At 55.8% G+C, this 13,803-nt stretch overlaps 1 protein-coding gene and 1 non-coding gene across 2 annotated transcripts in view; one reads left to right on the top strand and one right to left on the bottom strand.

Moving 5' to 3' along the window:
• LOC130861077 (uncharacterized) overlaps positions 1-13,803 on the top strand; it is a 55,199-nt gene that overhangs the window by 25,702 nt on the left and 15,694 nt on the right. Inside the window, 9 exon segments of the mRNA XM_057749566.1 lie at positions 1,309-1,579; positions 4,041-4,162; positions 5,821-5,935; positions 6,062-6,116; positions 8,312-8,458; positions 8,686-8,712; positions 8,830-8,986; positions 9,152-9,541; positions 12,409-12,562. Coding sequence (XP_057605549.1) covers positions 1,309-1,579; positions 4,041-4,162; positions 5,821-5,935; positions 6,062-6,116; positions 8,312-8,458; positions 8,686-8,712; positions 8,830-8,986; positions 9,152-9,541; positions 12,409-12,562 — 1,438 coding nt within the window.
• Positions 11,239-11,345, bottom strand: LOC130829614 (U6 spliceosomal RNA). Its single transcript, XR_009047627.1, has one exon. It is a non-coding gene; the product is annotated as a U6 spliceosomal RNA (small nuclear RNA).

Genomic DNA, 13,803 nt, shown 5'->3' with positions numbered 1-13,803 from the left:
GCTGGGCCTTATCCAATCAGCTGAAAGTCCTTATTAGCGAACACTCAGGTTTCCAAGAGAAGAGGAAATTCTGTCTCAAGACGGTGGCATCAGCTCCTGCCTGAGTTTCTGGCCTTCTGTCCGCCTGACGAATTTTGGACTTGCCAGCCCCAATTCTTTAATATAAATCTGTGTGTGTGTGTGTGTATACATGTATATGTGTATATATATGTACACATACACACAAGCATATATGTAAATGTGCATATATGTATTTATATACACATAAACATACGTAAACACATACATACACAAACAGGTATAAATATGGCTTCTGTGTCTCTGGAGCCCTGACTGACACACACAGTAGGGTAAAGGGTCCCAGGCAGACCTCACAGCCCCCCAGCCAGTTTTTTGCAGGAAGGAAGCAGTTCCCAGTGGCTGCAGTGGACAAGCTGGGCCTCCTGTCTCCCTGCTCCTTCTCATGTCCTGCTTTGGCTCAAGAGAACCAGGACCTCAGTTGCAGACGAGAGGCCTGTAATACGGTGGCTGTAGAAGGCACCCCTTCAGAGAACACTCCGTGAGGACCAGCAACAGCTTACGAAGGCTGCATCATGTGAAAACAGGCAGCCTTGGTGTCCCGTAGCAGACAGTGGTGAGGGGCGAGCCCTGGGTTTGTGGTCTTGAATAGAAAATTCAAGGGACAGTAAGGCTGGCAGATCAGGAGATGACTACCTTGGAAAGACCATCTGTTACTCACAGATCCCAAGAGGAGGGGGCAGGAGAAGCCAGGCAGGCCACATGGGGAAGCACCAGGGTTGGTCAGGAGGCAGAGGGAGAGGCAGCATGGACCAGAGGCTGCACGGTGGTTTCTGTGGAAGGAAAGGACAGGCCGGGTGGGCAGGCTGAGGACTGGCCGGTTTGGATCGTTCCAGCAGGCTCTGGGGCACAGGGCCCATCCCCGGTTGTCTGGTACCTGCCCTGGGTGATGAGGCAGGGGGACAGTGGCCCAGAGCATGGGAGCCTCGTGGAGGAGGGGGCAGGGGCAAGAGGTGGGCTCTGCGTTGGCTGGTTTGCATTGGAAAGGTGTGCCTGAGGGAGAGTGGTTCACTCTCGTAGGACTTGGCTGCCCCAGGGAGGGTCTGCAGGGTCCCCAGATGTGAGAGCATCAGAACAGAAAACAAAGGACACGGTTGACGCAGGGTAACGGCCACACGTCCTCAGAGCCAGTCTCGCGTGTTTTCATGAGTACCATTCGCAAACGAGGCCGTAAGAATGAGCAGACACGGGAGCAGAGACCCACATCTGAGCCCTTGGTCTCTCCGCCAGGCTGGGCTGGAGCAGCGCCTGGCCAATGCCAAGAAGAAGGCCTCGCAGATGGAGCAGCTGCTGCCCGCACAGGTCATCAGCGAGGACCAGCGGGAGGTGCTGCGGCTGCTGTGCAGGGCCCACGAGCTGGAAGTGGAGAGCACGGAGCTGCAGGCTGCCAGCCCCTGCAGGAAGAACCTGCTGCGCCAGACGGACTTCCTGATCCAGCGCTGCGAGCAGCACCGGCGGCTCTGCGAGCAGATCATCCAGGACCAGCGGCAGCTGATTCAGGGTGAGGCCAGCTGCCCTGCCTGCCCCGCAGCTCTGATCTCTGTTAGTGTTGCTTTCAGTGCACGTGGCCCCCCAGAAACTCACGTCCCACGTGGCCAGCCAGGAGACACCAGTCTCTAGCCCTGATCCTGCCCATTGCTCCCGTCACCTGCACGTCTCCCATGCAAGGTCTGTGCAGTGCATGCGGGTGTAAACAGATTTCTTACACCAAGAGGAGGGTACCGCGCACAGCGTGCTGTGCTTTCCCTCTCTTACTCATACGTCCTAGAAATTGTGCTGAGTGAAACCTGCCTCATCTGCAGAAATGTGCATGATTCATTTAACCATCTCTGTTGACGAACATTGAGGTTCTTTCCAGCCTTATGTTGCTACGACCCTCCCTTCCTCCACCTCCTTAGTGATCAGCCCTGTATGTAATAGGCAACCCTGCTCCAGGTCAGCACCTGTGCAGGTGACAACCCCCCACCTGTCCTGCTGCCTCTTAGCTCTGCCCCATCATATCTGTCACCGTTATCATCACCACCACCACCACCACCATCATCACCACCACCATCACCACCACCATCATCGCCATCACCATCACCACCACCACCAAAATCACCACCACCATCACCAGCACCACCAAAATCACCACCACCATCATCACCACCACCACCGCCACCACCACCATCCCCACCACCACCATCACCACCACCACCACCACCACGATCATCATCACCACCATCACATCACCACCATCACCTCATCACCACCACCACCACCACCACATCACCACCATCAGCACATCACCACCACCACCACCATCACCACCACCACCATCACCACCACCACCATCACCACCATCACATCACCACCATCACCACCACCACCACCACATCACCACCACCACCACATCACCACCACCACCACCACCATCACCACATCACCATCACCATCACCATCATCACCACCACCACCACATCACCACCATCACCACCACCACATAATCACCATCACCATCATCACCACCATCATGATGATGTGTTTAGAGTCAACACTGATTTCGGTTGAATCGTTTCCCTTTGGGGAGGCATCTCACAGTTCTTTTTATAATGGGGAAAAGGCACATAAAAAAACAATGACAACATTAAAGAATGTTCTGGAAAAGAAATCAGGTTTACTTATAACCCAACCCACTTTCCAGTCCTTGCCTGTGAGCAGTCAAATTTTGTCAGAGCCATAATTATGCTGTCTTTTAATTTCTTACTTTTTTTATTGAGGTAAAATTTATATAACATAAAATTCACCATTTTGACAGTTTTAAAGTGTGCGGCTCGGTGGCATTTAGCGCATCCACAATGTTGTGCAGCCATCACCTCTAGTTCCAAAGCATTTCCACTAGTCCCTAGAGAACCCAGTCTCATCAGCAGTCACTGCATCCCCTCGCCCCCCAGCCCCTGGCAACCACGCACCTACTTTCTATTTCTGCAGATTCGCCTCTTTGGGGCATTTCCTATCAAAGGAATCCTATAATATGTGGCTTTCAGTGTCTGGCTTCTTCGGCTTAGCGTAATGTTTTTGAGGTTCATCCACATTTTAGCAGGTGTTAGTGCTTCTTTCCTTTCAGGGGCTGAATAACATTCCACGGATATATCACATCTTGTTTCTCTGTCATCTGTTGGTGGACACCTGGGTTGTTTCCACCCTCTGGCTATTGTGCATAGTGCTGCTGTGAGCATTCATGTACAAGTCTGTACATGTTTGGACACAAGTTTTCAATTCTTTTGGGTATACACCTGAGAGTGGTTCTTTAACTTTTTTTTTTCGGCTGTGTTGGGTCTTCGTTGCTGCTCAGGGGCTTTCTCTAGTTGGGGCCGGTGGGGGCTACTCTTCACTGTGGTGTGCGGGCTCCTCACTGTGGTGGCTTCTCTTGTTGTGGAGCAAGGGCTCTAGGTGCGCTGGCTTCAGTAGTTGCAGCACACAGGCTCAGTAGTTGTGGTGCACAGGCTTAGTTGCTCCGCGGCATGTGGGATGTTACCAGACCAGGGCTTGAACCCGTGTCCCCTGCATTGGAAGACAAATTCTTAACCACTGTGCCACCAGGGAAGCCCCTGGTTCTTTAACTTTTTTTTCCTGGCCACACTGTGCAGCTTGTGGATTCCCCAGCCAGGGATTGAATCCAGGCGAAAGCGCCAAATCCTAACCACTAGACCACCAGGGAGCTCATGTTCTTTAAGTTTTAAATTAAATTTTGTTTATCCTTTAGAATTGTTAATAATATTATTTTATGATTAGAAAGGCAATACATGAACATAACAGAAAACTTTAACAGAAACAGAAAGAAGATGATCTACAGAAACCCCACTTTCTAGAAAAATCTTCTATCAGGTTGGAGCATTTCCCTTTAAACTTCCAAAAGAGATGCTGCCTTTTTAACGAATGACAGATGTTTCGCCCCGTCTCTGCTTCCCCGACTCCCGCAGACGCTGGCCTCGCGGTGCCGGAGGCCCTGGCTCAGCGGTACGGCCTGTACTCCCAGGAGCTGGGCGCCAGCGCACTGGACCGCCTGCTGCTGCTGCACGCCGTGACGGCCAGCTCCCTGCACGTGAGTCTGCCTCGGGCTCCAGCCCGTGCTCAACGCCGTCCCCTCCTGCCCAGCCTGTGCGTTAGCCCTGGGGAGGGTGGGCACCGGCCCTTGTAAAGGGAAGAGGAAACTTGGAAACCCGGTGAATCAGGCTGCTTGGAGCCAGAGGCACCTGGGGCTGGACGGGGCCGTGTCAGGGGCCGGGGTCCAGACAGGTTTCAGGTGAGGCGTCCCTGGGGGGCCTGTGTGCTGCTCCCACAGCAGGCCTGTACCCTCGGCTGCTGTAAGGCTCCCTCATGGGGGGCGAAGCCGGAGGCGAGGAAGCCTGAGTGCAGGGTGGACCTTGTTACCCAGCGATATTGGAGAAGTGTCTTCCTGGGAACCTTGGAAGGATTTTTGGGCCTTTCCTTGGGCTTGGTCGTTCCCCAGGGGGTGCCTCCAGGCTCCTGCGTGAGGGTGATTCTGGGGAGTCACCAGGGAAGAAGGCCGGATGGTGGGGGGGCTCTGCATTCGTTATTTAGACGAATGCTGCTATCAAAGCCCTGCCCGTGCCCTCCACCAGGCCCGGTGCCCCCAGTCCACCCTCTCGGAAGAACAAAGGAGAAACTCCTGGGCTTTGGCCGGAATGGGTGAGGGGCAGCCGCCTAGAAGTGTGACGGCAGGGGGGTCCAGGGACCCGACAGCATGTAAAGCCGCCCCCGCCCCCAGTTACAGAGGACCAGGTGCCCACAGTGTCTGTAACTGTGGACACGGTGCCGTGTGGATCCGGGCGGTTCTCAGCCGCCGCCGCCGGGCCAGCGTTCCCGGGTGGGCTGGTGCAGGCATCACTGACACACCCGGGGTCCTGCTCGCAGCATGTTCTTGCTGTGTGCTGTACTCGCCCATTCTTTCCACACACGTGTCTGTTTTAAAACAATCCCTTTCCTGTGGTAAGTGTAGGGGTCCCCAGGACCACCCTCAGGCTCCGTTCTCTAGAAGGACTCACAGAAATCAGAAAGGCCGTCGTGCCAACTGAGCCTCTGTCCCCGTTAAACACAGACCCCCTGGTGCCCATCCTTCTGCTTTCTTCTCTGTGAACCTGACTCCTCCAGGGACCTCATGGGAGTGGCGTCACACAGTGTGTGACTTCTGTGACTGGCTTATCTTACGGAGCATCATGTCCTCAGGGTCCATCCACGCGGTAGCGGGTGTCAGAGTATCCTTCCTTTTTAAGGCTGAGTCATGTTGCATTGTACGGACGCTTTGCTCAGCCATTCACCCGTTGGTGGACTGGGATTGCTTCCGCCTTTCGGCTACTGTCAGTGATGCTGCTGTGAACGTGGGTGTGCACGCGTCTGTTTGTGTCCTGCTTTCAGTTCTTCTGGTTCCATCCCTGGGAGTGGATTACTAGAGCCTATGGTGATTCTGTGTTTGACGTCTCGAGGCCCTGCCAGCTTCGAGGGCACTCTGACAACAAGCGTCTCCTTCATGCACCATTTTGCTCAGGTCAAGGCCGTGCCCAGGGGTCCCTGGGCTCTCGCCCTTGCACAGACCCTCCTTTCTGTCCATGGTGGGCGGTGTCATGGAAGAGCTCACGATTCCTTCCAGAAGCGGGGGCCCCTCAGGGGCTGTGCTCCACGACACGGCTCACCCACGTCCATGGTCCCTGCCGCCTCACTCCACCCGCCATCTGGTCCCAGGACGGCTCTGTTCTGAACATCTCTCCCCCGCCGGAGATGCCCAGCCGAGACCAGCCGGGTGACAGAGAGGACGTCCCATGGGGGGCCCAGTTTGAGCTGCCGCCCATGCTGCTGGGTCCGGACAGATGAGGGGCTCCCTGCTCCTGGTCATAGGCATCACCTAGGTCCCCAGGGGACCCCGGGCGCATCTCAGAGCCTCTGTTCCTCTCGTGCAGTGCGGCTGACACCCTCGTCCTTGCAGGGCTGTTTAAGGAGAATAAATATGGCCTAGGAGGTGCTCGCCACACGGAGCGATTGTGAGGTCAGGGAGTTTGATGCTACAAAGTCCAGCTTCACCTCACGTGTGGTCTCTGTTCCCTGTCAGCTGCCTACTTCTGGCCTCAGTGCTTTTCTCCCCTTTTTTCATCTTACTTTTCCTTAGGCGTTTGCAACGTAACCAGACTTGGACTAGGAGATTGCACACCACAGACGCATCACCTAGATTTAATAGTTAACATCTTTCCAATTTGTGCCACTGCCTTAGCTTGGGCTGCTATAACAGAATACCGCAGACCAGGTGACGTGAACAACAGAAATTGTTTTCTCACAGCCCTGACTGCTGGAGGTCTGAAATCAAGGTGCTGGCAGGTAGTCTGTTCAAACCAGGATGAGGGAGGCTGGGACACGGCGTGAGGCTGCCTTGCCGAGGCCTGGTCCGTGCCCTCTGGGTAGTGAAGACACTGGGGCTCTGGGTGGAGGGAAGGAGGGTTCCCTCGTGCGTTCATGTATGTGGATGCATTTATGTGCGTGTGTGTGTACAGTGTGCACGTGTGCATGGGCCTGTGTGCGTGTGTCTGTGTGTGTGCGTGTGTGTTTTTGCGTGGTGTGCATCTGTGAGCACGTGGCATGTGTTTCACATGGTACAGGTGCATGTTTGTTCACATGTGCTTGTGTGGGCACATGTGCATCTAAAAACAGTGTCCCCGTCTCCCTTGATCCAGACCAGCCGCCTCTCGCACCTGGTCCGGCCCTGCTGCCTCCTGCTCTAGGTGATGAGCCCCAGGCCGCTCGGCAGGGAGCCTGGGTACCGTGATGCCTAATGCTTTGTCCTTACAGAGGCACTGTGACCTGACTTGAAGGAAGGCCGCTAGAAATGCCCTGTTCTTTTTACGATACAATAGTAGGAGCATAGAGAGTTAGAGCTGAGAGGTGGTCAGGGGTCCTTTCTGCTCCAACGGCCAAAGTCTTCCACACGAGGTCCCGTGCAACCGTCCCATCCTCATCTGCTTGCTGTGTCTGGATGTGCCGAGCTGGTCCCTGCCCCAGGACCTTTGCCTGTGCTGCCCCCGCCTGCAATGCTCTTCCTCCAGCACCTGGCGGGGCTCTTTCACTCTCATTCTTTGGGTCTCAGCTTAGATGTACCCTCCTGTGCTGTACACACCACAACTGGGCTAACAGCACGGGGTAGGGTGCAATTCCGTTCTGGCACTAACCCCCTAGAGCTGGCATCAGATGCCCCACCAGTTAAGGGTTCCATTCTCCATGGAGACACGAGGGCATCCTCACCTCCGTGCCCCCATGTCAGATGCCAGCTGCAGGGGGGGTCCCCAGGCCACCTGCACTTCTGTCCAGCAGGCTACAGCTCTGGGGTTCCTATGACCCCATCTTGTTTGATAATTCACTAGAGTGACTCACAGACCCCACAGAAACCCTGTAGTTAGGATTTCAGTTTTACTATAAATCGTACATGTTGGGCAAAGTCTGGAGAGTCCAGGATGCAACGCGTCCACTCCCTCTCCCCGTGGAGTAGGGGCACATCGGCCTCACGGCACAGCCCACGCTCACCAGCCGGCAGCTCCACTGGGCCTCGGTGTCCAGAGCTTTTATGAGGTTTCATCACGTAGCATGACTGGTTATGTCATTGGCCACGTGATTGACCCAAATGTTCCCGCCCTCAAGCCACGCGCCACACTCCACACGCACTGGGGTGATCTTTGTGGGGAGCAGCCCCACCCTGACAGCCAGGGAACCTCATTAGCAAAAAAGACGCTGCTGTCCCTCGGGAAGTTCCAAGGGTGCTTCGAGGTCCTGCCAGGATTGGGGACAAAGACTGTGAGGTGTGCCCTGGCCGCCCATCTGCCTGTCTAAGGACGTCTGCCGCTCACCTCTCTGCTTCTTCATAGCAAGAGTCACCACTGGCCCTGTCATCCACACGTCCGCTGGCTTATTTGGTGTCCCTCCCCTCAGAACGCAGGGTGGTCAGGGCAGGGCCACGTCTGCTGTGAACCAGGGCAGCCCTAGCTGTGGGTTCAGGGTGGCCCATGGCAGGTGACCCGCGCAGACGTGTTGGATGCGTGAGGGGGCTCATTCACCGGCCCCCAAACCACGGCAGCGTGACCCGCGTGTGGGCCGCAGTGGCCAGAGGCCCGGGCTCTGGTCTCCCCCTGGCTGTGACGAAGGACCCAGGGGCCCAGGCGGTTGCCGCACTGAGGCCTCTGTGTTTCATCCGCAGCGGTGGTTACAAGTCATCCAAAGCCACGCCGTCGAAAAATCCAGGAAAGCAAGACTCTCTTCTCCCCCTGTCATCCCTCTGCATCCGGCTGACCCCCCCAGCTCACGAGGTTGGTGTGTGTGGCGCTAACCGGGACCCCGGGCTCTGGTGAGGCCTCCCCTGCCCAACAGGGTCGTGGGGCCCCGTCAGAGCTGCACTGGGCCGGGGAGAGTGTGAGAGAAGTTTCTGGAAGGAGGAGTCTCCTTAAGCAGCCACCACCATGGTGGTGACCACGTACCGAGGCCGGCTAGCGCCACCACGCGAGTGTCCTGGGGCGGCTGGGCTGCCGCACGGCAGACCGGGCGCCTTAAACCGCACACGTCCATCCTCTCCAGTTCTGGGGGCCAGGAGTCCGAGAGCAGGTGTCCCAGGGCTGCGCTCCCTCCAGAGGCCTCAGGGAGGGTCCCTCCGGCTCTTCCAGCGCCTGGGGGGCCCCAGGCTCCAGGGCTGCCCCTCCACCTCTGCCTCCGTCTTCACAGGCCTCCCCCCCGTGGGGCATGTGTCTCCCTCGTAAGGACACCCATCGTGGGATTCGGGGCGCACCCTCCATCCAAAGCTTACACTCGGAGCTCCCAGGTGGACATGGGTTTGGAGATGCCATTCACCCACCGCAGCCCCTGCCCCAGCCACGTGCAGGCAGGGGTGGTTCTTACCCCCGATTCATAAACAGGAAATGAGACTCAGAGAAGCCAGGTGGTCGCTCCGTGACCCCTGCAGCTGGGTCTGCTTCTGGGGCCCAGCCTGGGACCTCAGGGACGGCCCCGGGACACCTGACCGTCAGCTGCTGCTGCTTTACCACAGAAGCCGAGCTCCCTGAGCGTGAAGAGTTTGGTCTCCAAGCTGTGCTCCCCGGCCGGCCCGGAGCTGGGCACCCCCACCCCGAGGATGGCGACAGAGGCCGGGCTCAGCGCCCGGGCCCTCAAGGAGATGGCCGTAAGCACCAAGAGCATCGCCCTCATCGCGGCCACACGGCGCTCCCAGGCGCAGGACCGCGAGGGCGGCAGTGGCCGCGCCTCCCTCCACCCTCCGGAGGAGGCGGCCCCGGACTCCAGGGACCCCAAGCCCAGCATCACCCCGGATGCCAGCCCAGCAGACAAGAGGTGGTCACACGCCAGCCCGGGCAGGGCCTGCTCCGCGGAGAGGAAGGCCAGGGGGAAGCGGCCACCCTCCATCACCTGGAGCGCCCAGCCGGTGGGTGGACATTGGCCCAGGCGCTCTGGTCCCAGGGGTCCAGCCAGAACAGCACAGGGGGAAGGTCGGGGACTGACCACAGCAAAGTTACAGGGGGCGCAGGAGGGCCCAGGAGGCAGGGGAGAGAGAAGAGAACCACGACCCCCACCCGCACCATCACTGTGACCCTTTCCCTGCCTCTGACCTGAAGCCGCACGTGGTCAGCATCCCAGGGGAAATACACTTTTGTGATCTGGGTCTTTTCCCTTAACATTATTTCATAAATTTTCATGTACCTCCATAGTATTTGCATTTTAACTTCAAAAAAGGCACAATACTTTATCCTAAGATATGTCAGCTAAATAAGAGTTGTGTGAGACATGAGCTATCAAAGCCCTGACAGCCACGAGATGCCTCTCCCGGCTGTGTCTGCCCCGGGCCCTCCGTCATATCTGCGGAGGGATGACCGGACACACGCGATTCCACTTGTGGCCACTTTGTGGGTGTCTGTTCCCCATTAGATGGCCATATACGTTGTCTTTCATTTCTGACCATCACACGTGATGCCCGCACATCTCTATGGGAACAGTATTCTTCATTTTGAGTTACTTTCTTGGGTTATTAGACAGTGTCGACCTGCGGAAAAGTCTCAACAAAACAGGATTAGGCAAAAGCAGAGAGCACGCAGCCGAGGGTTAAAGTGACCACAACGGTGTGGAATGATGTTTGTGAGGGGGAGGGGCGGGTTTCCCCAGGTTCGCACAGAGATGGTCTTCGCTGGGAAGGGTTTCTTTCTCACCGTCCACTTGGTTAAATAAAAGACTGAGTGAGAGTGAGGGAGCAGGCTACTCCTGGGTGCGTTGGCAGGTGGCCAGGCGGCTGACGGAGCTCCACTCTGCCTCTGCCGGCCACACCCCGAGCCCTGCTGGACACCCAGTGGGCGTTTGCTGATTCAAATAGAAAGGGCTCTGGTAACCCCTCAGTGGGACCGAAGGTGGGACAGTATCAGGGAGCAGAAGGTGGGTGTACTGGTTGGGGTTCTCCCGGGAAACAGGACCAAAAGAATATGTGTGTACGTACAATGTGTATACATGCACATGCACACACACACATGCCAGCCAGCCAGCCAGCTGGAAACCTAGCAGAGCCAAAGTTTCAGTTCAAGTCCAAAGGCAGGAAAAAGCTGATGTGCCAGCTGAAGGCAGTCAGCAGGGGGCGTCTGTCTTCCTCCCAGGAGGGTCAGCCTTTCTGTTCTATTTAGGCCGTCGACAGATTGGATGCGGCCCGCCCCACTAGGGAGGGCAGTCTGCTTTACTCAGTCTATGGGTGTTTGTTGTTTTTTTTTTTTTATAAATTTATTTATTTATTGGCTGTGTTGGGTCTTCTTTGCTGCACGCGGGCTTTCTCTAGTCGTGGCGAGTGGGGGCTACTCTTCATTGTGATGTGCAGGCTTCTCATTGTGGTGACTTCTCTCATTGTGGAGCACGGGCTCCAAGTGCATGGGCTTCAATAGTTACAGCACACGGACTCGATAATTGTGGCACATGGGCTTAGTTGCTCTGCAGCATGTGGGACCTTCATGGACCAGGGTTTGAACCCATGTCCCCTGCATTGGCAGGTGGATTCTTTTTTTTTTTTAAGCTCTTTATTGGAATATAATTGCTTTGCACTGTTGTGCCAGTTTTTGCTGTACACCAAGGTGCATCAGCTGTATTTATAAAAATATGGAACACTTCACGAATTTGCGTGTCATCCTTGCGCAGGGGCCATGCTAATCTTCTCTGTATCGTTCCAATTTAAGTATACGTGCTGCCAAAGCGAGCACTGGCAGGTGGATTCTTAACCACTGCACCACCTAGGAAGTCCCTAGTCCATGGGTTTAAATGGCAACCACCACAGGGGGTTTAGATGAGAACCCCCTCCTTGGGGGCGGGTGGTTGAGAAGGGAAAAGCAGGGGGACAGAACCCCAGGAGGGCATCGTTCATTCCTTCCTTCTGTGGGAAGACATTCTGGAACCTTTTTGAAACACTGAAAATGTCGACGTATGTGGGCCGAGCGATGGGATTCAGAATGTCCTGCTTGAGCAGTGGAGGAGCTGAGGGTGCGGGGCGTGGAGGCTAATATCACCCTGTTTGGTCCTGAGGGATGGCTGGTTAGCCAAAGACGGGTAAGATTCCTCAGAGGAGGAACAACCTAAGACAGGCACAGCCGCAGAGGGGCCAACAGGAGTGGTGCATAGAGCCTTCCTTATATCACCCTGTTTGGCCCTGGAGGATGGCTGGTTAGCCAAAGACGGGTAAGATTCCTCAAGGGAGGAACAACCTAAGACAGGCACAGTCGCAGAGGGGCCAACACGGGTGGGGCACAGACCCCTAATATCTGAGAGAGGTCTCCTGCCCCCAGGGCTGTTTTGCTCTCCACCCCCAGCTCAAATCCACACCTGCTCAACTCGGACCCAGCAAGTAAACAAAGATAATTGCCTCAGTCATGTGAGGCCTTTGATTGTTTATGAGTGTAACCTGAGAATGTTAGCCCACGAACTCAATAAAAGCAACCTGGGATGAGTCAGCAGGGCTCTTGATCCGCGAGGTCTTGAGCCCCCCGGTCCCACTTTTCTCTTCAGTCTGTGTCTGTGTCTTCTTCAAGCTTGCGGCACCCGTCACTCGCCTTGAGTCGCCGAGCTGGTCTCAGCATCCTTCCATCCTTCCTTCTTCTTTGGGGGTTGAAGGAGAATGTTAGCACTGGTTCCGCCCGTGGTATTCACTGAGGTACCCACTTACCCAGCATACAGTAGGTGCTTAATCAGTGCATGGCTGCAGCTCAAAATGGCCTTGACATTTCATTCCTTCCCTACCTGCTCCCCACGCCCTGTGATTTTTCCCTGCAGCCAACAGAAAAACTTCAGCCACCCTCCGTGGAGCATGTGACCGAGAGCCAGCTACCCCCTGCACTCCTTCAGCTGTCGAAGTCGCGAGGAGAGAGCTTTTTTCCCGCTGTCCCTTCAGCCTTGAAGATGAAACCCAGCCTCAGTTTCAATGCAGGTACAGGATCGAAAAAGGAAAATAGCAAGTTGGGGTTTTTCTCTGTCCTAAGACTCTGCCCCTCCTTTCAAATGTACATCCGTGGAAGGTGTGACAGTCTGGGCCGTTATCAGTTGCCTGCTCCTTGGTGTAAGTGAGTTTCAGGTTTTCTCTGGCAGTGACGTAACAGGTGTGGTGCCGAGAGAGAGGACTTGTTACCACTGCTTAACCAGGAGGTTAGGTCTCCCGTGATCACCCCTCCCTAACTCCAATCGCTGAAGTCAATATTTCTATCTCCTCTAGAGATAAGCCCCTTGGAATGTGTTGTGTAGAGGATTTAAAAAGGAGTTTGCTTTCCCCAGTGTTTTCCTATGACATTCCCAACATACAGAAGCGAGTTAGCATCACGGCCTCCAAGGCAGCCGCCATCCCCTGTGACACTCCAGCAGTTTTGTTTTGTGGTCTCTGCACATTCTTGTTTGTTCGTTTGTTATTTGTTTTCCTGGAGGTGTTTTGAGAAAATCCCAGATCATGTCATTTCACCCATAAATATTTCAAGAGCTCTCTCTAACAGATAATTGAGTATTTTTTACATGTCACAGCTAGAAAAATTAAGAGCAATTCCCCACTCTCATCTGCTTCCCCATCCACGTACAGAAGAAATCAGCGTTTTTCGATGAGGGTGAGTGGTCTGTAACTGGCCCGCTCAGCTGGCAGGAGAGGGTGCACGTCCTCGCTGGGACCAGGCTGAGCCCTGGCCGCAAGGAGCCAAGCCGCCCTTTGTGGGACCTCCCTCCCTCTGTCTGCAGAGTCCCTGTGGGGGCAGAGTTCTCAGCTCTACAACTCTGTGCTCCTATGATGGGGAAGTCGATGGTCCGTCCAGATCCGCAGCCCTGCTGGTTCAGGTGGCAAACTGAGGCCCAGGAGGGGAGGTGACGTCTCCGGGGTCACAGTGCATGTCGATGGCACAGCCAGGATCAGTGCCCCCGTGTCCCTGCCCCTGAGCCCACCGCCTCTGTCAGGACAAAGAACATGTTTGGACCTGGCAGGTGTGCAGGAGGGCCTGCAGGTGGCTGGGGAGGCCAGGTCTCCCCTCTGTCTGGCGGGGGCCCTACCGGTCTGTGTGAGAACAGGCCTCCCTGGGGAGCCTGAGAATCACGGGCTCGCGGTGCAGTGTCTGCAGAGGCCTGGCTTCCCGTCTGACGGCGCATTCACAGTCAGGGCCATGGTGTGGCGGGTCCCACAGAGGAGGGAGGGGCAGC

The sequence above is a fragment of the Hippopotamus amphibius genome, chromosome 9 (assembly GCF_030028045.1).
Source record: "Hippopotamus amphibius kiboko isolate mHipAmp2 chromosome 9, mHipAmp2.hap2, whole genome shotgun sequence".
Taxonomy (NCBI): Eukaryota; Metazoa; Chordata; class Mammalia; order Artiodactyla; family Hippopotamidae; genus Hippopotamus; species Hippopotamus amphibius.
Note: the sequence above shows the minus strand (reverse complement) of the source record. Positions and strands in the feature narration are given on the sequence as shown.